Consider the following 23,492-nt stretch of genomic DNA (forward strand, 5'->3'; position numbering starts at 1 on the left):
GGAGCCACAGCAAATTTTCATATTGTCTCAACAGGCAGAAGACTTGTTGAGAATACAAGATGAACTTTATGGAGTTCGCCAAAGAGCGGCAGTTAGACACCTGCCAGCCTTGTAGATGTCTCTTCATGACTACAACAATTCAAAGGAGCATAGCAAACCGGTCCCTTCTGTAATTACATGTATTTTAATCTTAGCTCAGGTAACAACTGGTTGAAATTTTGTAAATACGAATGCCAAGAACAGATATTTTTTTCCTCACATTGGCACGAATGGGTCTGATAAGTGATTTGGGCAAATTACTTAATTTGTTCGTTAGAAATGATAAAACTATTCCTCCGAGTTGCTATGATGATCAAACGTGGCAATGCACGTCAAAAATGCTTTATAAAAGATTGGTGGCAGATAATGACATATTTATACCATTACTAATATTATTCCGTGACTGTATCCCTTCTCCTTCAACCTCACTAAAGCAAAATAAATTCTAGCAAGTTTAAGGAGGAATAATAGAGTTCAGCTCTTCTAGGCATCTTCCCATTCCCGCAGCATCTGCCCTAATCCAGCATGGCGGCATCAACTTCCTCAGTTCACATCCCTGGCTATAGTACAGAAGCCTTACCGGAACCACCCGCCGGGTAGGCTCAGCTTCTCCGGCGCCCTTTGATGACGTTAAACTCCGTGCCTGGAAGGCGGTCGGCGCAGGTTTGCGCAGGCGCAACGCGCCCGCGGGTGGGAGGAGCTGGTCGGGATGAGTGGTGGAGGGACGGAGACCCTTGTGGGTTATGAGGCCGCCACGGGCGGCGGCGACAAGAAGAGGGACTCCTTAGGGACTACAGGCTCGCCAGCGCACCTCATTATCAAGGGTACGGAGTGGTAGGGCTATCGTCCTCGTGGATCCCAGCGCAGCGCCACCTCCGAGGCGGCGCCCTGTGACCCGGGGCCGCGCCTCACGTCGTCCTCCAGCCCCCGGGGGGGCCTTTCGTTTGTGGGGGTTGGGGGAGTCGTGGCCCGTGCCCGCCTATTTCCCGGTGCAGGATGCCTCCCAGTAACAACCACCAACCCAGTCCCTCTTACTTCCTCAAAAATGCCGCGGGTGGGAGCCGGCGGGCCCGCCTCCTCTCTCTCTCTCCCCAAGCCCGGGACCCCGGGACGCAGAGCCGCTTTGGACGCGGCCTCACGACCCACCTGTAACGCGAAGAGCACCGAGCTTGGGAGTCTGGGAGGGCTTGCTCCCCCAGGCGGGTCCCTTAGGGGTTGTGTGACTTTGGGTCGTTCGCTTTACCCGCTCTGTGACCCTGTCTGCTTCTGGGTCATGCAAGGAGTAAATGGGACAACATATGAAAGCGTCTTTAAAGCCCTAAAGCGCCGTACACATATACAGATGTCCCTTTGTCCTGTCTGCTTTGAGCTGGGAGAAAGTTACAACCTAGTTAAAACCTGGATCCTCACAGATCCTGAATTAGAGTCGATTCCCAAAGCTCACAACAGCCCGTTTCCTGCAGCAAAATCTTTGCCGGTTAGATACTGCACTTTCTCATCACCGTCGTCTCTGAACCCCATGCCTGTCCTGTCAGTCCCACCGTCCTGCATTGTTGGAGCCCTTGTAGGCTTCCAGAGTCCTTCAGCACCACCCAGGGAATGACATCTTTCCGTCTCTGCCTATTTCATTTTAACCTTATCTGTCAAGATTGTAGGCAGCCCCAGCACAGCTGGCTGTGGCTATTGCTAGACTTCAGGTTGACTCTTAAATCTAATTAGGAGTGCGGGAGTGGTGCATGGGTGCTAGTGCTAAATTGTAATTGTTTATACGTGCAATCTTAGTGAACTATTAAATTTTTTTAAAATTGTGGTGAAATACATGTAACAAAATTTATCTTAACCATTTTTAAATGTACTGTTCAGTGGTATTAGTACGTTCACATTGTTGTGCAACCATCAGCATCATCCATCTCATTTTCCCATTTCTCTAATGATTTCTCTAATGATTACTGATGTTGAGCATCTTTTTATGTTTTTTATGTACTTATTGGCCATTTGTGTATCGTCTGTGGAACCTTCTCGTCTTCCCAAACTGAAACTCTTAACCAATTAAACACTAACTCCCCGTCCTCTCCTTCTCCCCTACCTCTTGCAACCACCTTTCTACTTTCTCCCTGGATGTGACTACTCTAGGTGCTTCATATAAATTAAATCATACAGTATTTGTCCTTTTGTGATTGGCTTATTTCACTTAGCATATTGTCCTCGAGGTGCATCCATGTTGTAGCGTGTGTCAGAATTTCCTTTATAAAGCTAAGTAGTGTTCCATTGTGTATATATACCACATTTTGTGTATCCCTTCATCTGTGGATGAACAGTCAGGTTGCTTCCACGTTTTGGTTACTGTGAATAAGGCTGCTGTGAACATGGGCATGCAGATATTTGTTTCAGTTCCTGCCTTCAATTCTTTTGAGTGTATACCCAGAACTGCAATTGCTGGATCAAATGATAGTTCTATTTTTAATTCTTTGAGCAATCGCCATACTGTTTTCCATAATGGCTACACTATTTTACATTCTCACTCACAGTGCACAAGGGTTCCAATTTCTGCACATCCTAACCAACACTTATTTTCTGTTTCTTTGGTAGTGGCCCTCCAGATGGGTATAAGGTAGTATTTTGTAGTTTTGATTTGCATTTCCCTAATGATTAGTGATGTTGAGCATCTTTTTATTTACTTATTGGCCATTTGTGTATCATCTTTGGAGAAATGTCTATTTAAGTCCTTTGCCCATTTCTTAATCAGGTAGTTGTTTTTTGTTGTTGTTGAGTTGTAGGAGTTCTTTATACATTCTGGATATTAACCCCTTTTCAGATGCACGATTTGCATATATTTTCCCCCATTCCTTGGGTTGCCTTTTCACTGTGCTGATTGTATCCTTTGATGCACAGAAGTTTTTGATTTTGATGTAGTACTTTTTTTAAAAAAGATACTTCTGAACAAGTTTTTCAAGTTAATCCAAAATTGAGTTGTAATTGAAAATATGTCTAGAACTGCCTTGGCTTTTTTTATGGAACCATTAACTCATCGTTCTGAAAATCTATTTTCAGTTCATCTTATTTGAAGACCATCAATTGTGAACAGATAGTTGTTGAATTTTATTGCCACAGTCCAGTGAAAGGGAAGCATATAAAGAAGTGATTTCGATCCTTATGCCCCGGGTCTTTGAGGGTTTCTGACCCATGGGTGGGCGTTTGGAGATTGGGACTGGAAGACAGGAGGTGCTTCCTGGAGGATGGAGTGTCTGATCTGAGTCTTGAAGAATAAAGTGTTAGCAGTTAAGAAAAGAAGGCAAGGGTATTTTGGACTTGGTTTGGAACAGCACGAGCCTGGGTATGGAGGCCTGAAGCAGCCTAGCATATTTGGGAAACTACACATATTGCTGCAGTGTGACTCTGAGAGAGGTGGGGTTTGGTGAAAATCGCACCATAGAAGACTTCTTGCCTTTTTAAGGAGATTGGACTTTTTCTTGAATGGCAGGAAACTATCCAACAGTTATAAGTACAAGAGTCATGTGGTTAGATTTGTATTTTAAATAGAGCATTCAGGCAGATATCAGTCTATCTTCCTCTTGTGCATTGTGTATTTGTGAGTTTGCCTGCTTGCTAAAATGAATTTGTGACTCCACAGTCAATATTGACAGTGCTGTCAGGGTCTGTCTCACATACGTGGAGATTTCAGTCTCCCTATGCACACATTCCTGGCTGAAATTGAACAAGGCCACACTCTACTTTTTGATTCAGCTCTCATACTGTAAACAAGTATCCTTTTTGCTTTCTATTTAGTGCCACATTTGCATTTTTGTGCTTTTTATTGGTGATTTCGCTGTTTAAAATGGTCCCCAGATGTAGTGCTGAAGTGTTCCTAAGCGCAAGAAGGCTGCATTATGCCTTGCAGAGAAAGTACCTGTATTAGAGAAGTTTCTCTCAGGCATGAGTTACAGTGCTGTGTGCTTCGTAGTTTGTGTTCAGTGTTAATCAACAATCCAGAAAAAGGAAGGAAATTTACTGATCTGGATGTGAGGCCACTCTGGAAAGTACCAAAGTAACATTTATAGTGTGTGGTGGAAAAGCAGTTAAATTTGTGGATTCATGAGATGATGACCAGTAAAGAAAGTATAGTGGACAGCATTGTTGTGAAGCAGAAAGCTGAAGAAGTTTATGTTCAGTTACCAAGGGTCGGGAAAATGTTATTATACTTGTGGGTTAGTGCTGGCTGGCACTTTCAAAGGTGGTAAAGTGTGAAAAATGTTAAACTTGGAGGTGAAGCGAGTTCTGCAGATCAGGAGGCTGTGGAAGAACTTTAAAAATACCTACTAAGTGTTATACAGGAGACAGTGTTATTGGAAGAGCAGATTTGCAGCGCTTAGATTGGCATGTTTTCCGAGGATGTTGGTAAGCAAATGTATGTGACACAAGCGGTGTTTGGTTGACAAAAATGTGACCAGAGGCTTGCAGGAACCTAACCCTATATTTCCTCTGGGAGCAACAGTTCAATACTTGCTAGTTCAGTGTTTGAGGCAACTTTATAAACATCACTACTGCAAATAACGACAATTGACTCTATATGGAGTGGGTTATAACGAGGTATGACTAACTGTTGGAATAGTTGAAATGAGACAAGCAGGGGTGGAAAAGGGGATGGAATTGAGAAGCAGTGAGGAAGAATAGCATCTGTATGGTGACGCTGTGGGAGTTACCAGGAAAAATTGCTATGCAGTAAATTGTTCTCTGCAATATGTGAAGATCCACATGTTACATTAAAGGCCTCCAAGTTCAGGGCCAGAGAATAAACTTCTCCTTTTATTAGATCGTGAGAGATCTGCACTTTACTGTATTTCTCCGTGCTTTATAGTCACATAGTGTGTTGACCTTCTATTAAAGTGCTTATCTCTGTCTATTGTTTGAAGGGATATTTGTCTAACTCCCACATTAGAGAATAATTTTTGGAGAACAAAATTTTGTATCTTTTATCTTGTATATCAGACAACAAAAGAAGGCTTTGCATGTAGCAGGGCTAGAGTTAGACTTACATGAAACTCTGTCGCTTACATTTATATTATGAAACTTAGAGAATTTATTTGTAATCCTTGGGATTCCTGCAAACTCTGAATTATTATAACTTGCTTGTTTTGTTATTGTGGTGTCATAACAGAACTAGTTAGTGGCTCAAGTTCTATGGTAATATGTATTTTAGAATCTTTTTTTCCCCCCAAATCTTTCCTCTCTTAGTTTGGAGCATATTTCGGGTTGTAGAAGTGGTCATTATCCACTTCTAAACAGAAATGAATCTCTCTCCAAAGGCTTAGTAAATCCCCGTTATCTCAGGCCACAGAAGCAGATCTCCCTAAATCAACAAAGCTTAATGGCTTCTCAGTCATATAGAAAAATGCGTGTTGACCCCTGTGTCCTCTGTGGATAGTGTAATTTGGTCTCTGAGATGCTCACGAGAGGAGGGTAGAATGTCAGGGCAGTGTAGTAAGTGGTTTGGTCGCAGTCTATGCCCAGGGGCGCTTTGGGAGCGTAAGCAGGGGCACTCCCTGAAACCTAGGAGGAAGCTGGATAGAATAAATGACAATTCCAAGGAAGTTTGATATCTGAGCAGTTTCGAAGGAAGAGCAAGGATTAAGTAGTTGGGGAAGGGTTCCAGGTGGTGACAGTAGCATTAACTGTGGCAAGGATGCATGAGGCAGCATGGCGTGTTTGGAAAGCTGCAGGTAGTTCAGAATTGCCGCCAGGGGAGGTGAGGTTGGAGCCAGACTGGGGAGGACCTTATGTGGCTTCTAGGAGGCTCAGACTTTAGCCTCTTAGCCAGCTGCGTTTGAAAGACACTGGTGTTCCTTGAGATGCGGATAGATATTCTTTGCAGAGTAGGTTCTCTTGTCAAATAAGGTCTATAAATTTCTGCATACAGTGGCCCTCACTTGGGCATTCGTAGTTTGTGTTAATACACTATAAGCTCCCAAAAGATCTCAGGTAATGGAACCTGTCTAACCAGGCTTTATGTGTTTCCCAAACTTAACTAAGCATAGCACTTTTTTTTTTTTAATGAACTTCTATTATCTTCTACTAGAAATGTTCTGGGTAATGAACCATTGAAGGATTTAGGCAAAAGTAATACTTCTATTTTTTTACTTAGCATACTTCCAAAGATGTATCCTAAAAAACCTCACTAAAATAGACGATTGGAATGTGCCCAGTTGTATGTCTGCAAAAATAAAAAATTTGAGGAACAGATTATACCAGTGAATGAACATGAATGGTACATATTCTTATTTGGAGATTTAATTTTTCCAGGAATTTTGAGGTTACCACTTAAACTATACAGTTATTAACAAGTAGAATAAATAGAATGAGTCACCAAAAACAGTTAAAATTCAGAACTTTTTTTCCTTAATTGTGACTTTTTCAGACCTATCAAAAAGCATAGACTTATAATGAACACTCACCACCCATCTTAATAGATAAACATTAAGAGCCCACTGTGTACTTGTCTCCAAGTGCATTGCTCTCCTTCCTCCCACAGGTAACTGCTGTCTTGAAATCAGTGTTGATTGTTTGTTCTCCTGCATTTCTTTATAGTTTTATTGCTTCTGTGTGTGCCCCGAAGGTAGTGATATTTTGCATATTTTTAAAGTTTATATAAATGGCTTTATCTTTCTGAAACTTGCTTTTTTGTTCAACATTATATTTGTGGGATTTATGCATGTTAATAAATGTAACTCTAGTGTGTTCATTTTTACTTGCTGATTTGTAGTGTTCTCTTGTATGAGTTTGTTTAGGTTGTTTCCTTTTGACATTACACTCCTGCTGTAGTAAATATTTATAAATATCTCTTTCATTTGTGTGAGAGCTTTTCTAGGGTACCTACCTAGATATGAAATTGCTGAGTATGTATGTCTTCAACTTTATTAGATATTGCCAAATTGCTCTCAAAAGTACTTGTATTAATTTACCGCCCGTGGATGAGATTTCCTCTTATTCATAGTCTAACCTACATTTTAACCTTCAAATATTCATGGAAAATGGGAAGACTAAAACAAGCTAGAGATTGTGCCACTTAGCATGGATTAATGTTGAATTTCATTTTGTCTTTATAGATCTTGGAGAAATTCATTCACGGCTTTTAGATCACAGACCAGTTATTCAAGGTGAAACCCGTTATTTTGTGAAAGAATTTGAAGTGAGTATTTAAAACTTATTTTGTAAAAATACTGCCCTAATTGTTAGCTTGTTATTATATGGAAGAGAAATTCTCTAGTTTTAAAACCTCTGATTTCCGTTCATGTGTTTGTAAAGTATACAAAGTAAAACTTATTAAAAGGCATTGCCATTAATGGAAGGAGCGCGAGAGTAGGAGACAAGAGACTTAAGCTCAAGTTCAGCTGCCTACTCCTGGGGTATTTAATGTCTGTCGACCTCAGTTTTTTTAATCTATAAAATCAGATATAGTGAACAAAAGATTTTAAACATGAAAGAGTCTAGGTTTTCCAGATCCATTTTCTATATTTATTTTCTCAGTGGGAGCATCAGCACCCATCCAGAGGACTCAAGTTAAAACGTGAGAATCATTTTTGGCTATTAGGGCCCACAATCAGTGACCGCTTGTTCTAGACGTGACCTCATAAGTTTCTTTCCCTTCTGACTGTGTGCCTGCTTTATCAACCCAGTCAAATCCAGTCTTTACTGCTGCCAGAGTGCTCTGACATTATTTCACTTTTTAAAACCCTTTGATAATATTTGCTGTCTATAGGATCAAGTCCAAGCATCCTTCTGTGCCCTGGCCCCTAGCTTTCTAGCTTTACCATCTGCCACCCCACCTTGCGTGCTATGGTCCAGCAGTTCTGATGCACCTCCCTGCCATCCTGTTTCATATTACTGTTGTTTTGCACGTGTGTTGGCTCACTGTGTATTAAACAGTAACATCCCAACCTACTGTTGGATAAATGCTAAATGGTCTTATACAAACAATTTTGTGATTCTGTGGCAGTTGAGATTCTGTTTTCAAATGAAACTCCAATCAAGCAGGAAGTCTAAATCTCCCAGAAGGGGAGAACTTTTTCATTAACACTTTAAAACTCCAGAAAGCCTGGTACAGAGCACTCAAGATAGAGGGACAGAGCTGCAGCATTAGATACTACTTCTGGTTTCAGCGGACACTGTTACACCAAATCTGCATAATACCTACCTCACAGCGTTGTTGCGAAGATTAAACGTGTGTGTGCATGTGCACCCACGTGTGTGTCTGTGTCTGTCTCAGAACAGGAGCTGGTTCTTATGTATAACTGACTGTTAGCTGTCTTCATGATTACTGTAGTTGTGGGATAAGAATAAGGTGAACACAGAATGTCATCCAGAGACCATTCCCTTTTCATGCTGTATAAGGATGATTACCGATCCCTTAGAATAAAGTAGTGAGAGTCAAGTCTGGGCGTGGCATGACTGTGTTCTCTGCACAGTCTCTCAAGGCTAAAATCAAGGTGTTGACCAGCCTTTGTTCTTATTTGGGGCTCGGAGTCCTCTTCCTTCATGTGAGGGTGGTGGGACTCAATGCCTTGCCGCAGTAGAATGATGTCCTCATTTCCTTCTTAGCTGTCAGCCAGGGCCCCTGTCAGCTCCTAGAGGCCACTCACATTCCTTGCCACATGGCCCTTTCCATCTTCGAAGCCAAGTAAACAGAGTCTCCTTCATGTGGAATCCCTCTCTTGCCGAGAAGAACCCGTTCCTTTTAAGGCTCACCTGATTAAGTCAGGCCCACTAAGGATAATCTCCCTGTCTTAAAGTCAGTTGGTTTGGGTGGGACCTTAATATATCTGCAGAATATCTAAGCAGCAGCATCTAGATTAGGGTTTAATTAAGTAACTGAGAGAAAGTCTGTGTACACTAGGGGTGGGGGTCTCGGAGGCCACCTTAGAATTCTGCCTCCCGTAAGCTTTTACAACTACCTGATATTTTTCTTATTATTTGCTTCTTTATCACCTGTCTTCTTTCTTTAGAATATGGCCACTGTGAGAGTAGGGACTTATCTTTCTTATTCTCTGTTGTCTTCAAAATGCCTAATCCAATGTCTGATGCATTGTAGGTGCTTAATATGATTCAAAAGAACACGTAGCAGAGCTTCAACTAAAAGTTGGGTTTTCTGACATTCAGTGATGTCATAAGTCATCTTTTTCATAAGTCATCCTTTTTTTGCTGGTCTGGTTAATTTGAAATACTGAATAGTTTTTATTAAAAGAAAATTGTAAATATTCCTTTAAATAGCTACTTTAAGTTAAAAGAAGCATAGAATTTTAGAATTAAGATGGGTTCTCTAATCCAACCCCCTTACTTCATAGAAACTGAGCCCAGAGATGGAAAGCAATGTGTGACAAGTCATACGGCTAGTTAGTGGCTGAGTTATCTCTGGAATACAAGTGTCATTTTATGTATCTCAGTATATCTTTAAATAATGTAGATGGTTTCTGTGAAAGGACTGTGCAAGTGAAACTCTTGAATGGAAGACCAAAGAAGTGTTACATAAACGTCAGCTCTCACTTCCTGTGGAAATCTACGCCTCTTTTAAGTGAGATAGATGATATTGCCAAGAGAAGGTGGGCATTTGTCTGACAGGAGAGGAATTACCTGCAGTCCGCATTGTTAAGCCCTCCAAGATCTTTTTGGAGAGGAGGCTGTGTTGAAGAGTAGAAAGAACATGGGCCTTGGAGCTTGACTATCTGTGTTCAAATCCTGACACATCTCTTACTAGCTGTGATTACTTGCTTTACTAAGGCTTAGTTTCCTCATTTTAAAAATGGGAACAGTGATACATGCTTCAGAGTTTTTGTGAAGATTAAATGAAATACTGTTTTTAAAAATTCCTGGTAGGGGCGGGCCTTGTGGCGCAGCGGTTAAGTTCGCACGTTCCGATTCTCGGTGGCCAGGGGTTCACTGGTTCGGATCCCGGGTGCGGACATGGCACCACTTGGCAAAAGCCATGCTGTGTGGTAGGCGTCCCACTTATAAAGTGGAGGAAGATGGGCATGGGTGTTAGCTCAGGGCCAGTCTTTCTCAGTAAAAAGAGGAGGACTGGCAGTAGTTAGCTCAGGGCTAATCTTCCTCAAAAAAAATAAAAATTCTTGGTATACAAGTGTTGGTAGCCATTATTAAGAGAAAGATAGCAGCAAGTACAATCAAACAAAAATGTATTAATTCAGAATGTTCAATAATTTGAATGAATTTAGTTTCAATTTTTAATCTCTTTAGGGAAAATAGGCATTTGCTAAGCAAATAGCATTATCTTAGGAAATGTGTACTAAAGAATAAAATTTTCACACCAGGTATGATAGATACGAGCTTATGTAAATGTCTTGAGCAGGACAAGAGCTTGAGCTTATATTGATGAATAAGAAAGACACGGATGCACACTTCAACGAAGCAAGGCGTTCTCTTATTGTTGTTGAAGAATGGTCTCTGAAGGGCTCAAAAATATTTTGTTGGCTAAGTTTGAGTTGTTATCTTCAACTAAATTGTATGCAACTCCTTTCCTTGAAAAGTGCTTGATCCAGTCTTTTCGCACAATGACCTCTGCCTTGGTCTTCCTGAGGGTTTAGTGTAGCATGGAAACTGTCCTGTACATCAGGCTCAACTCCCTTTTCTGTATATCATATTCTAACATTTCCTCTCAAACTAGAAGAGGAAAGCTGAAAGCATATTAGAAACTTTAGATTTGAATAGATATCTGCATTATTTACAATTCTTTTCTATCTTGATGGTCTAATTAGTAAAAGTGGTCTTTGTCCTGAATTGCACGGTTGCACAGAGAGGAATGGTGAAGCAGAGCTATCAGTATGTGCTACAAGTTTCATCTTCTCTATACCATTTGAATACAGTTCACTTTAAGGAATACTGGCTAGTGCTTAAAACTAAAGTTGTTTATGGTTTATATATTTTAAAAGGTTAACACACCTGGCAACAATCATCTTTTTCTTTATAAAATTTTATTTCTAAAAAGAAGAGAATAAATGCCACATGGTGGCAGCATTACGTAAATTATCAAAGTTCTATTATAGCATTTTAATCTTCTCTTTTTGTTTGTAGTATTTCTGGATGATTGACTGGCTTTCTCCCGACTTTATGCCAATCTTTTATTCCCTGATTCCAGTGAACATTATGAGCAGAGCTCCCAGTGGGACCCTTTCAGGGAGCATCAGTCTGGTAGTGCCAGCAGGTAGAGGCATTGTCTGCTCCTCCATTATCTTTCCAGCCGTAGGGGAGATGTCGTGGCCTCTCTCGTCTGGAACAGAGGAGAGACCCATGTTAGTCAGCATTGATGAAGTGCTTATGGGATATATTGTTCCATACGAGATCCTTATTTCATTTTTAGCAACCTTCATTCTTTGAATGCTTTATTGAATAGTTATTGAGTACCTAGGTGTATCAGTAAGGAATGTGTTTAGTTACTAGTAACGGGTACCTGAAAAATAGTGGCTTTGACAAGTGCTTACTTTTCTCTCACCATACCCAGAGCCTAGGGCTAGTATGGTGCCTCTACAATGTCAGCTTTTTCTTCCAGCTTTTCCTTCTGTCTCCCTGGGGTGTTGCTCTTATCCTTATGCTTACAAGGTGGCTTTGGCAATTCCAACCATGAAAGGAAGGTAGGTGGGAAACAGCTAGCAGTCTCTGTTACAGACACATTACCACTCCGAATAATATTTGGGTGTTGATAGGAAGAAAGAAGAGGAGAATGGATCCAGAACTATCTGTCATACTAGATATGTAAAGATAAATAAGAAAATGTCTACCTCCAGGAAACTTACAGTCCAGGGAGAAGACAGACATGTAAACAAAGAATTTTATTTTTATTTTTTTTATAATTTATATATGGTTTGTTAGGGTTCTAAATGTGGTCTGTCCTTATCAGTGCAGAAATACTGGCACTAAGAAGAGTTTATTTTCTTGTTCCTGTATTTATCAGTAATCAGCTTTTCTCTAGACTAGACTTTAGGTCCCATTTCTTGCTCATTCTTGCTTCTGTAAACAGGTCTAATAAAAATATATTCCAGCTCTCTCACTAATTCAATAATGCAAGTAAGATTGTTTTGAATTCTTTATCTCAAAAGAAGAAAATAAAGCTTATTCCCCCTAAAAAATTCAAGGAAGTTTTGAAAGAACCAGTAGTAATTAAAAATTAGTTTTTGATTTCAAGCTTGTGTGCATGGCTGAGGATCCTGAACTAGCTTTCTACATGCTAAATTCTGCACTGTCACTGTTGGAGGAATTAGAATATGTCAGAGCATGAAAACTGTATATATAGCTATAAAAAAATATTGGCTAATATGGTAAAAACTTAGAAAAGACACCACATAAACTCTCAATCTCGGATTAAGTACTGACGAAAACCTACCAAACCACATGTCAATGGATTTATTGTTTTTGCACAAATATTGAAATGACTCACAAAAAATTTTAAGACATTGGAATGGAAAGGTAGAGAGAGTTTGGGCTGTGTCGTATATCAATACAGAGAAAATTAGCTGGTTTGAAATATACAAGCCATGAAATAGTTTAGTGGTAACTGTTATTTAAAAGCAGAACTTAGATACAGAAGAAGAGTATCAAAGAGGTCACATCTCACCAATGATTCCAATCAGTTGTTCCATGGGAGCTTCACTAAAACTCATTCTCAGGCTATACCTAGGACCCTCGGGAAAGCAGGACAATGATAAATTTGCTGTGACTGCTTAAATTCCAGAATAGAAAGTACTAAAATGATGGTCAGATATTTCCCCTTCTTTGCCCATAGTTAACTTCTTTTAGTTACAGTGAATTATCATTGCAACATCGGTGGGATTGGAATAAATAGAGATCAAAATAGATAGATGATGATATGTTTAAAGTCAGATCACTTTGTTTATAACAAATTTTTCTTAATTTAAAGAATTTATGCTGCTCTGCGAAGAGATACTAGAACCTGTAAATACAAACTAATAAATCTGTCAAATGATTAAGTGAGTCCCATCCAATGAAAAGATGAAGATAGGCTAAGCATAGGAGTAGAGGATGATCAACAGGAGTCGTTCAATTTAGCTATTAACCAGGAAAAAGAAAATGATGTCATGAGAGGTAAAGGCAGTGGGAGGAGATAGAAAATGTCCCAAATGTTGAAAATGGGAAAAGTCAAGGATGGTCTCTTGCAGGGGGGTCATCTTCAAGGAACTGAAAATTTCACTACACTGGTCGCAATTCATGTTTTCCTGGGAAAGTCTCTGAGGTAGGGCCATTTCTAGTATACAGATAAATATCCATGAAAAGATAAATATGTCTATGAAATTTGAATTCTATTTAATCCATTGTAATACATTGTTTTAAAAATTCTACATATGAGACTACCTATCATATGTGCATATTTAATGCAAGCACCCAAGGCATATTTTCTTGAAAATATCTAACTCATAGTCACTTTCCTTCTCCCTCTGCAAATATGTTCCTTCCTTCAACAAGCTGTTCTCCAGCTTCCCCATTCTTAACTAGATTTCCTTCTAGTGTGCACTCAGCAAAACCTGTCTGCTTAACAGAAAGAAAGAAAGAAAGAAAAAATTAAAAAGTACCCAGAGAGGAGGAGAAAGGAAGAGAGCACATTATGGCTTGGGCCTAACCAGGGATGAGAGATCCTGCATATCCTTCAGGGATGTGGTCCTATGGTCACATGTCACATCTGCAGTGATAGGCAGCTCAGAATTGAGACAACTGTAATCAGAGGTCTTCAATCCCCCTTAGCCATCAGGCAGTATTGTGTCTGGGTCCCCTGAGTTGGTTTTGATGAGGATAAATTATCCATAGACTACACGTGTGAACAGAAGTTTTTACTCAGAGCTGTAAACATATAAAAATCTCTAGAAACGGAGTTAGAAGACTTGGGTTCTAGTCTTAAAATTGCTATTAACTATCTTTGTGACTTGAAGCAGATGACATAAAGTATTTGAAACTGTATCTTCATCTGCTGAGGAATGATATTATGCCTTTTATGTCATGCCTTCACTATCCAGGTTTTTCCACAAAAAATAGAATTCCTTCTAGATATCTTTTTTTTTTTTGCTGAGGAAGATTTTCCCTGAGCTAATATCTGTGCCAATCTTCCTCTTTTTGCTTGAGGAATATCTGCCCTGAGCTAATATCTGTGCCAGTCTTCCTCTGTTTTGTGTGTGCCACAGCATGGCCACTGACAAGTGGAATAGGTCCACACCCAGGAACCAAACCCAGGTTGGTGAAGCAGAGCATGCTGAACTTAACCACTAGGCCACAGGGCTGGTCCCATAATTCCTTCTAGTTCTCTTTTACTCTTTTTTTTAGACAATTTTCTTACTCCTATTTGTGGTCTTCTCTTTCCCACTTAAATAAGTCCCTTCAGCATTTCTTGTAGAACTTGTTTCTTGGTGATAAACTCCTTTAATTTTTGCTTGTCTCGGAAACTCTTACCTCTCCTTCCATACTGAACGATAACCTTGCCAGGTAGAGTATTCTTGGCTGTATGTTTTTCCCTTTGAGCACTTTAAATATGTCATGCCACTCTCATCTAGCCTGTAGAGTTTCAGCTGAGAAGTCCGCTGATAGCCTTATGGCATTTCCTTTGCATGTCACTTGTTGCCTTTCTCTTGCCGCTTTTGGGATTCTCTCTTTATCTTTAATTTTGGACATTTTAATTATATTGTGTCTCAGTGTGGGCCTGTTGGTCTTCATCTTGTTTGGTGCTCTCTGTGCTTCCTGTACTTGGATGTCTGTTTCCTTCCTTAGGTTAGGAAAGTTTTCAGCTATTATTTCTTCAAATAGATTCTCTGCCCCTTTGTCTCACTCTTCTCCTTCAGGGACACCTATAAGATGAATGTTAGTGCTCTTGATGTTGTCCCAGAGTTCCTTTAGACTGTTCCGGTTCTTTTTAATTCTTTTTTCTTTTATCTGTTCAGCTTGGGTGACTTCCTCTAGTCTTTCTTCCAGCTTGCTGATCCGTTCTTCTGTATCATCTACTCTGCTATTGAGTCCCTCTAGTGAATTTTTCATTTCCACTATTATAGTCTTCATTTCTGATTGGTTCTTTTTTATATTTTCCAGTTGTTTGTTGATATTCTCACTGTGTTCATCCAGTCTTCTACCAAGATCAGTGAGCATCTTTTTGAGTTTTTATTTGAACTCTTTGTCAGGTAGATTGTTTATTTCTGTTTCATTTAGTTCTTTTTCTGGGATTTTGTCCTGTTCCCTTGCTTGAAACGTATTCCTTTGCTTCCTCATTATGCCTCTTTCTTCGTACTTATATCTATGTATTAGGTGAGTCAGCTATGTCTCCTGATCTTGGAGAAGTTGCCTTATGTAAGAGATGCCTTTTGAGGCCCAGCAGTGTGCTTCCCTCTCATCACCAGTCCAAATGATCCAGGAGTGACCCCTTTGTGGGCTACTTGTGTCCTTCTGCTGTGGCAGGGCTGCTCTTACTGCAGGTACCTGGGGAGTCTAGGCTTTCCCTCCCTGGCCGGCTGTTAGTAAATCAGGTTTGGGGAGCCCCAGCACAGTTGGTTGCAAGGTCTAGTAGCACACTCCTCTTGCAGTTTTTCTGTTAAGTGAATAGGTCCCCAGGGTGTCTGGTTGCTAGGCTCAGGGACTTACAATTGCTGTAGGCCTCAGGCCTGCAAGGCTGTTGTTAGCTATCTTAGGATTGCAGCTGAATGGTGCTGAGCCCATGCACAAGAGCACCCAATTGTATCAGGCTTTGGAAGGTGGGGCCCAACCCCCTGGAGTGTACACAGTCACCCCACTACAAAGGCCCCCACACTCTCCACCGGTGCCCTCCACAGTTCACCTGTTCCTCATGCAAGCCCTGCCCCACAGAAGCAGGCACACTGCCCTGCCTGTGGAGAATCGAGGCACCCACTCTATGCAAGCTGACAAGTAACCTGAGGGCTTAATGTTAGGTGGAGTCAGTCCCTAGGATGCGCTGCCTGCTCTGGCTGAACTGGATTAAATCTGAGCTCTAGTGTGTGTGGCAGACCCCTGGGCTAACAGGCCAGGGGAAGAACTGCAATGGTTCCTGCCAGTGTCTGTGTCCACCTGCCTATACTAGGTGACAACAGTGGCCGCCACCAATGTCTCAGTCTCTGAAGAGGTCTCACCTCGCACTGAGATGCACCCAGAGCCTACCAGGTGAGTCTCTTTTCACCAAAGGACTGTGCGCCTTTCTTTCTGGTGATTTTAGGTTGCTCTCTGAGAGAGGTGAATTTGTACGTGGGCCCTTTAAGAGCTGGCTTTTTTCTGCTTATGTCAGATAGCTTTTCTGGGAGGTGTTCCCCTTTGTAGTTAATAGCTAGCAAAGTCAAATAGTAGGACACTCGTCTCAGTTGTGCTGAGTCTGAAGGATGCTTATAGTGGTAACGCACTGCCGCTCAGGTCCCTCATCTTCCAGGGAGGGCTCCGTACCCTAGGGTGGCTCCCACCCAGCTGGCTGTGAAGCTCCACCACTCATAAAAGTGGCTTATTTCTCTCCAGAAGGAATTTCTGTCTCTTCCGCTTCGGTCAGGACTGTCCCTTGTGGGGTGCTTTTTATCCACTTTTCAGTTCTCTCTGTCAGGTACTTTTTCCAAGAATAGCTGTAACCTGGTTGTGTTCATGGGAGGAGATGAGTTCAGAGTCCACCTACACCACCATATTGATGAGATCTCTAAACAAAGAATTTTAATGGTAGAATTATTATGATAAAACAAGCACAAAGTGCTTGAGGTCTCAGAGGAGGAAACAACTCCTAAAAGAGCTGGGAGGGAAATTTACTGTGGAAAACAGTATGGAGATTCCTCAAAAAATTAAGGATAGATCTACCATATGATTCAGCTATTCCACCGCTGGGTATTTGTCCAAAGAACATGAAAACACAATGCATAAAGATACATGCATCCCTATGTTCATAGCAGCATTATTCACAGTATCTAAGACTTGGAAGCAACCTAGGTGCCCATCAAGGATAAATGGATAAAGAAGATGTGGCATTTATACGCAATGGAATACTACTCACCCATGAAAGATGATCAAATCTGGCCATTTGTGACAACATGGATAAATAAATTCTGGCTCAGCTATAGGCTATTTCACCTTAGACAAATTATTTCATGTCAAGGTGTCTTAGCTTCCTTATCTCAAAGCCCTCTCATTATTTCCCCCAACTCTCCTGAGCGCGCTGTAGATTTTCCCATCGTGCTCTTCTGAGCCCCACCCTCTTCCCACTATCAGTCTTTCATATTCTCTCATCAGGACTCCTCACCCATAGACTGCGCCTCCAGTTGGTCTCTCCTGGCCCACGGTGGTCTCCACCATTCTCAGACTCACTCCAGTGCATTTCCAAGCTCTACATTCTTCCAGTTTCTCACACTGACCACACACAGAGCTCTAATTTCCTGGTTTCTCAGAATCCCCAGTGCCCAAAGCTTATATTTCTGAGTAGTTTTCCTGGATTCCTGGATGAACAATACTGCGATTTTAGTCTGGATTACAGCAGATGTGCTGTATGTCATTTTCAGGTACAGGAAGCAAGAATTTCTTTCCCCCCCCACCCAATTTTATTTATTTACTTATTTTTCATTGCAGTAACATTGGTTTATAACATTATATAGCTTTTGGATGTACATCATAATATATTTCGAATACTGTGTAGGTTACATCATGTTCACTACCCAAAAACTAATTATAGTCCATCCCCTCACATGTGAGCCTAATCCCCCCTTTTGCCCTCCCCACCTCCCCATGGTAACCACCAATCCATTCTCCATTGCTATGTGTTTGTTTGTCATTGTTTTTATCTTCTACTTATGAGTGAGGTCATACGGTATTTGACTTTCTCCATCTGACTTATTTCACTCAGCATAATACCCCCAAGGTCCATCCATGTTGTCACAAATGGCCGGATTTCATCATGTCTTATGGCTGAGTAGTAGTCCATTGTGTATAAATACCACATCTTCTTTATCCATTCGTCCCTTTATGGGCACCTAGGTTGCTTCCATGTCCTGGCTATTGTGTATAATGCTGCAGTGAACATAGGGGTGCAGGTATCTTTATGCCTTTGCATTTTCAGGTTCTTTGGATAAATACCCAGCAGTGGGATAGCTGGAACATATGGTAGATCTATTCTTAATTTTCTGAGGATACTCCATACTGCTTTCCATAGTGGCTGCATCAGTTTGCACTCCCACCAGCAGTGTACAAGGGTTCCCATCTCTCCACATCCTCTCCAACATTTGTTGTTTCCTGTTTTGTTAATTATAGCCATTCTGACCAGAGTGAGGTGATACCTCATTGTAGTTTTGATTTGCGTTTCCCTGATAGCTAATGATGTTGAGCATCTTTTCATATGCCTGTTGGCCATCCGTATATCTTCTTTGGAGAAATCTCTGTTCAGATCTTTTGCCCATGTTTTAATTGGGTTGTTGGTTTTTTTGTTGTTGAGCTGTATGAGTCCTTTATATAATTTGGACATTAACCCCTTGTCTGATATATGGTTTGCAAATATCTTCTCCCACTTGTTAGGTTGTCTTTTTGTTTTGTTGATGGTTTCCTTTGCTGTGCAGAAGCTTTTTAGTTTCATGTAGTCCTGTTTGTTCATTTTTTCTTTTGTTTCCCTTGCCCAGTCAGACATGGTACTTGAAAATATGCTGCTAAGACTGATGTCAAAGAGTGTACTGCCTATGTTTTCTTGTAGAAGTTTCATGGTTTCAGGTCTTACATTCAAGTCTTTAATCCATTTTGAGTTGATTTTTGTGCATGGTGTAAGAGAATGGTCTACTTTCATTCTTTTGCATGTGGCTGTCCAGTTTTCCCAACACCATTTATTGAAGAGACTCTCCTTTCTCCATCATATGCTCTTGGCTCCCTTGTCGAATATTAGCTGTCCATAAATGTGTGGGTTTATTTCTGGGCTCTTGATTCTGTTCCATTGATGTGTGTGTGTGTTTTTGTGCCAGTACCATGCTGTTTTGGTTACTATGGCTTTGTAGTATATTTTGAAATCAGGGAGTGTGATACCTCCAGCTTTGTTCTTTTTTCTCAGGAATCCTTTGGCTATTCGGGGTCTTTTTTTGTTCCATATACATTTTAGATTCTTTGTTCTATTTCTGTGAAAAATGTTGTTGGAACTTTGATAGGGATTGCATTGAATCTATAGATTGCTTTAGGAAGTATGGACATTTTAACAATGTTAATTCTTCCAAACCAAGAGCATGGAATATCTTTCCATTTCTTTGTCTCTTCTTCAATTTCTTTCAACAATGTTTTATAGTTTTCGGTGTACAGATCTTTCACCTCTTTGGTTGTTTATTCCTAGGTATTTTATTATTTTTGTTGCAATTGTATGGGATTGTATTCTTAATTTCTCTTTCTGTGATTTTGTTATTAGTGTGTAGAAACACAACTGATTTTTCTACGTTGATTTTGTATCCCACAACTTGACTATGTTCCTTTATTGTTTCTAAAAGTTTTTTAGTGGATTCTTCAAGGTTTTCTAGATATAAAATCATGTCATCTGCAAAGAGTGACCGTTTCACTTCTTCTTTTCCAATGTGGATCCCTTTTATTTTTCTTGCCTGATTGCTCTGGCTAGGATTTCCAATACTATGTTAAATAAAGAGTGATGACAGTGGGCATCCTTGTCTGGTTCCTGTTCTTAAAGGGATAGCTTTCAGTTTTTCTCCATTGAGAATGATGTTTGCTGTGGGTTTGTCATATATGGCCTTTATTATGTTGAGTTATTTTCCTTCTATACCCATTTTATTTAGAGTTTTTTATCATTAATAGATGCTGTATCTTGTCAAATGCTTTCTCTGCATCTATTAAGATGATCATGTGATTTTTATTCTTCATTTTGTAAATGTGGTGTATCACGTTGATAGATTTGCAGATGTTGAACCATCCCTGCATGCCTGGAATGAAACTCACTTGATCATGATGTATGACTTTTTAATGTATTGTTGTATTCGATTTGCTGGTATTTTATTGAGGATTTTTGCATCGATGTTCATCAGTGATATTAGCCTGTCATTTTCTTTTTTTGTGTTGTCCTTGTCTGGTTTTGGTATTAGGATAATGTTGGCTTCCTAGAATGAGGAAGCCTCCCCTCCTCTTCAGTTTTTGGGAAGAGTTTGAGAAGGAGAAGTGTTAAGTCGTCTTTGAATGTTTGGTAGAATTCACCAGGGAAACCATCTGGTCCTGGACTTTTATTTTTTGGGAGGTTTTTGATTGCTGTTTCAATCTCCTTACTGGTGACGGGTCTATTTAAATTCTCTACTTCTTCTTGGTCCAGTTTTGGAAGGTTGTATGTTTCTAAAAATTTATCTATTTCTTCTAGATTATCCAATTTGTTGGCATATAGCTTTTCATAGTATTCTCTTACTATCTTTTGTATTTCTGAGGTGTCTGTTGTAATCTCTCCTCTTTCATTTCTGATTTTATTTATTTGAGCCTTCTCTGTTTTTTTCTTGGCGAGTCTAGCTAAGGGTTTGTCAATTTTCTTTATCTTTTCAAAGAACCAGCTCTTGGTTTCATTAATTTTTGCTATTTTTTTTTTTAGTCTCTGTATGGTTTATTTCTGCTCTGATTTTTCTTATTTCCTTCCTTCTGCTGATTTTGAGCTTTGTTTGTTGTTCTTTTTCAAGTACCTTTAGATGCGCTTTTAGGTTGTCTATTTGGGATTTTTCTTCTTTGTTGAGGTAGGTCTGAATTGCTGTGAACTTCCCTCTTAGAACCGCTTTTGCTATATCCCACAGATTTTGGCATGTCATATTTTCATTTTCATTTGTCTCCAGGAATTTTTTGATTTCTCCTTTGATTTCTTCATTGACCCAATCGTTGTTCAGTAGCATTTTGTTTATCTCCACATTTTTGTGGCTTTTCTGGTTTTCTTCCTGTAGTTGATTTCTAGTTTCATTCCTTTGTGGTCAGAAAAGATGCATAGTATTATTTCAATCTTCTTAAGTTTATTGAGCCTTGTTTTGTGGCCTAATATGTGATCAGTCCTGGAGAATGTTCCATGTGCATTTGAAAAGAATGTGTATTCTGTGGTTTTTGGATAGAATGTTCTGTATGTATCTACTAAGTCCATCTGGTCTAATGTGTCCTTTAAGGCCAGTATTTCCTTGTTGATCTTCTGTTTGGATGATCTATCCATTGGTGTAAGTGGAGTGTTAAAGTCCCCTACTATTACTGTGTTACTATTTCTCCTTTTATGTCTGTTAATTGCTTTATATATTTAGGTGCTTCTATGTTGGGTGCATAGATATTTACAAATGTTATATTTTCCTGTTGGATTGTTCCCTTTATCATTATGTAGTGCTCGTCTTTGTCTCTTGTTACAGTTTTTGTTTTAAAGTCTATTTTATCTGATATAAGTATTGCTACCCCCACATTCTTTTCTTTGCCATTTGCATGGGATATCTTTTTCCATCCTTTCACTTTCATTTTGTGAGTGTCTTTAGGTCTGAAGTGTGTCTCTTGTATGCAGCATATACATGGGTCCTGTTTTTTTATCCAATTGGCCACCCTGTGGCATTTGATTGGAGCATTTAGTCCATTGACATTCAAAGTAGCTATTGATAGGTATGTATTTATTGCCATTTTGTCACTTTTTTTTCTGGGTGTTTTAGTAGTTCTTCTCTGTTCTGTCTTTTTCTCTTGCTCTCTTCCCTTGTGGTTTGAAGGCTTTCTTAGTAGTAGGTTTGATTTCTTTTGTCTCACTTTCTTGCTTGCTTATTATAGGTTTCTGATTTGTGATTACCATGAGGATCCTATTTAATATCCTATGTATATAACAGTCTACATCGAGTTGATAGACTCTTTAGCTTGATCTCTTTCTAAAATCTCTACTTTTTCACTTCCCTCCTCCCACATTTTATGGTTTTCAAATCGTATATAGTCTCTTGTTTAGTGTGTGTCTATCCATTACCCTCTTAGCATTGAAATAGGTGATTTTAGTACATTTGTCTTTTAACCTTCATATTATCTTCACAGGTAGTTGATCTGCTACCTTTACTATATTTTTACCATTACAAGTGATTTTATTGCCTGGGTTTGTTTTTTTTTTTTTTTTATAATAAATTTTTTTTTTTTATCTCTGTGGTCATTGCTTTCCCACTTAAAGAAGTCCCTTCAGCACTTCTTCTAGAACTGGTTTCTTGGTGATAAACTCCTTTAATTTTTGCTTGTCTGGGAAGCTCTTTATCTCTCCAGGAAGCAAGAATTTCTTGAGCCAGCCCTGATGCCTGGTACTTAAAGTTTGACACTGTGACTACTTTGGCCACCCGGCTTCAATTCCTGGTTGCAGAACCACACCACCTGCTGTCAGTAGCCATGCTGTGGCAGTGGCTCACATAGAAGAACTAGAACAACTTACAACTAAGACATGCACCCATGTACTGGGGCTTGGGGAGGAAAAACAAGAGGAACACCAGCAACAGATGTTAGCTCAGGACGAATCTTTCCCTACCAGAAAAAAGGATTTTTTTGTTCCCAGTCTCCTGTAGTCACGAACTTCCAGTTTCTGGGTTTTCAGATTCCCAAGTTCCGGGAATCAGCCACAGGGTGCTGAATCTTAGCCAAGGTCTTGTTTCCCATCAGACCACACAATGTATTCTCTGAGGCTTGGGTGGGCACTGATCCTAAAAGCCTCTGAAGCAGCGAGCTCAGGGAGGAAGCTGTCTGGCCCCAGGATGTTCAATGCAGCATTGTAAGAGGGAAAATCACAAATCATTCAAACAAGCCATCGATAAGAAATGACAAAACGAAAACTTATTTCAGTTTTAAGGAATGCTGCCCCAAACCCACAAAGACTAAACTATGGCTGTCCACATTGACATGTTAAATTCTCCATGTAAAATATAAAGAGAGATCAAGTTGTTGGGGGTTTTTAGTACAATCCTATACAATTCTAAAAGTATATATTTGTTAACATTTGAGCTTTGACAAGGATATATTCTTATTTAACTTTGATAACTGAAGATTCTATGTTTAGCAGAACAAATTATAATTTTGTTGTTGTTTGAGGATACTTCTTTTAAGGGGGATGAGAAGTTTGGGGTATTATAATTTACAACAAATATTATCCATATTTTACTTGTTATCAAAAATAAATCAAGGTTTTAAAATAAATAATGTACCCTATCCAGGTAAAGACAAGCATACAGTTGCTGAAAAGCAAAAGTATAAGGCATAATATATTCCAATTCTAATTCTTAGCGAGTGCTCTGCCCAAATGCTTCTTGAAACTCATTGTGCAAATACAGCATCTGATGTCTTTTGTTAAACTGCAGATTCCAATTCAGGAACTGTCAGGCCTTTACCTTTGGTTAGGAAGCAAGACTTACTGTGGAGCAACCTCATGGTCTGCATGTTAAATATGCATTTCAAAATACTTTGAAAACTGATACCTGAATTGACTGACAATTCTTTACTCACCTCCA

The 23,492-nt window shown here is 39.9% G+C and overlaps 1 protein-coding gene across 13 annotated transcripts in view; it reads left to right on the forward strand.

The window, feature by feature from the left end:
- Positions 1 to 676: 676 nt before the first annotated feature.
- The window catches only part of BLOC1S5 (biogenesis of lysosomal organelles complex 1 subunit 5), a 110,298-nt gene continuing 87,482 nt past the window's right edge, over positions 677 to 23,492 (forward strand). For 8 of the 13 annotated variants that reach the window (XR_011505225.1, XR_011505224.1, XR_011505226.1 and 5 more), the window contains exons 1-2: positions 700 to 863; positions 7,140 to 7,222. Coding sequence is in view for 6 of the 13 variants with exons in the window: in XM_070515637.1 (XP_070371738.1) it covers positions 749 to 863; positions 7,140 to 7,222 (198 nt within the window). In the remaining 7 variants the exon portion in view is untranslated. Of the gene's footprint in view, positions 864 to 7,139; positions 7,223 to 23,492 lie in introns of all 13 variants that reach the window. The other 5 variants (XR_011505220.1, XR_011505221.1, XM_070515634.1 and 2 more) reach the window with 2 other exon arrangements.

The sequence above is a fragment of the Equus asinus genome, chromosome 8 (genome assembly GCF_041296235.1).
Source record: "Equus asinus isolate D_3611 breed Donkey chromosome 8, EquAss-T2T_v2, whole genome shotgun sequence".
Taxonomy (NCBI): domain Eukaryota; kingdom Metazoa; phylum Chordata; class Mammalia; order Perissodactyla; family Equidae; genus Equus; species Equus asinus.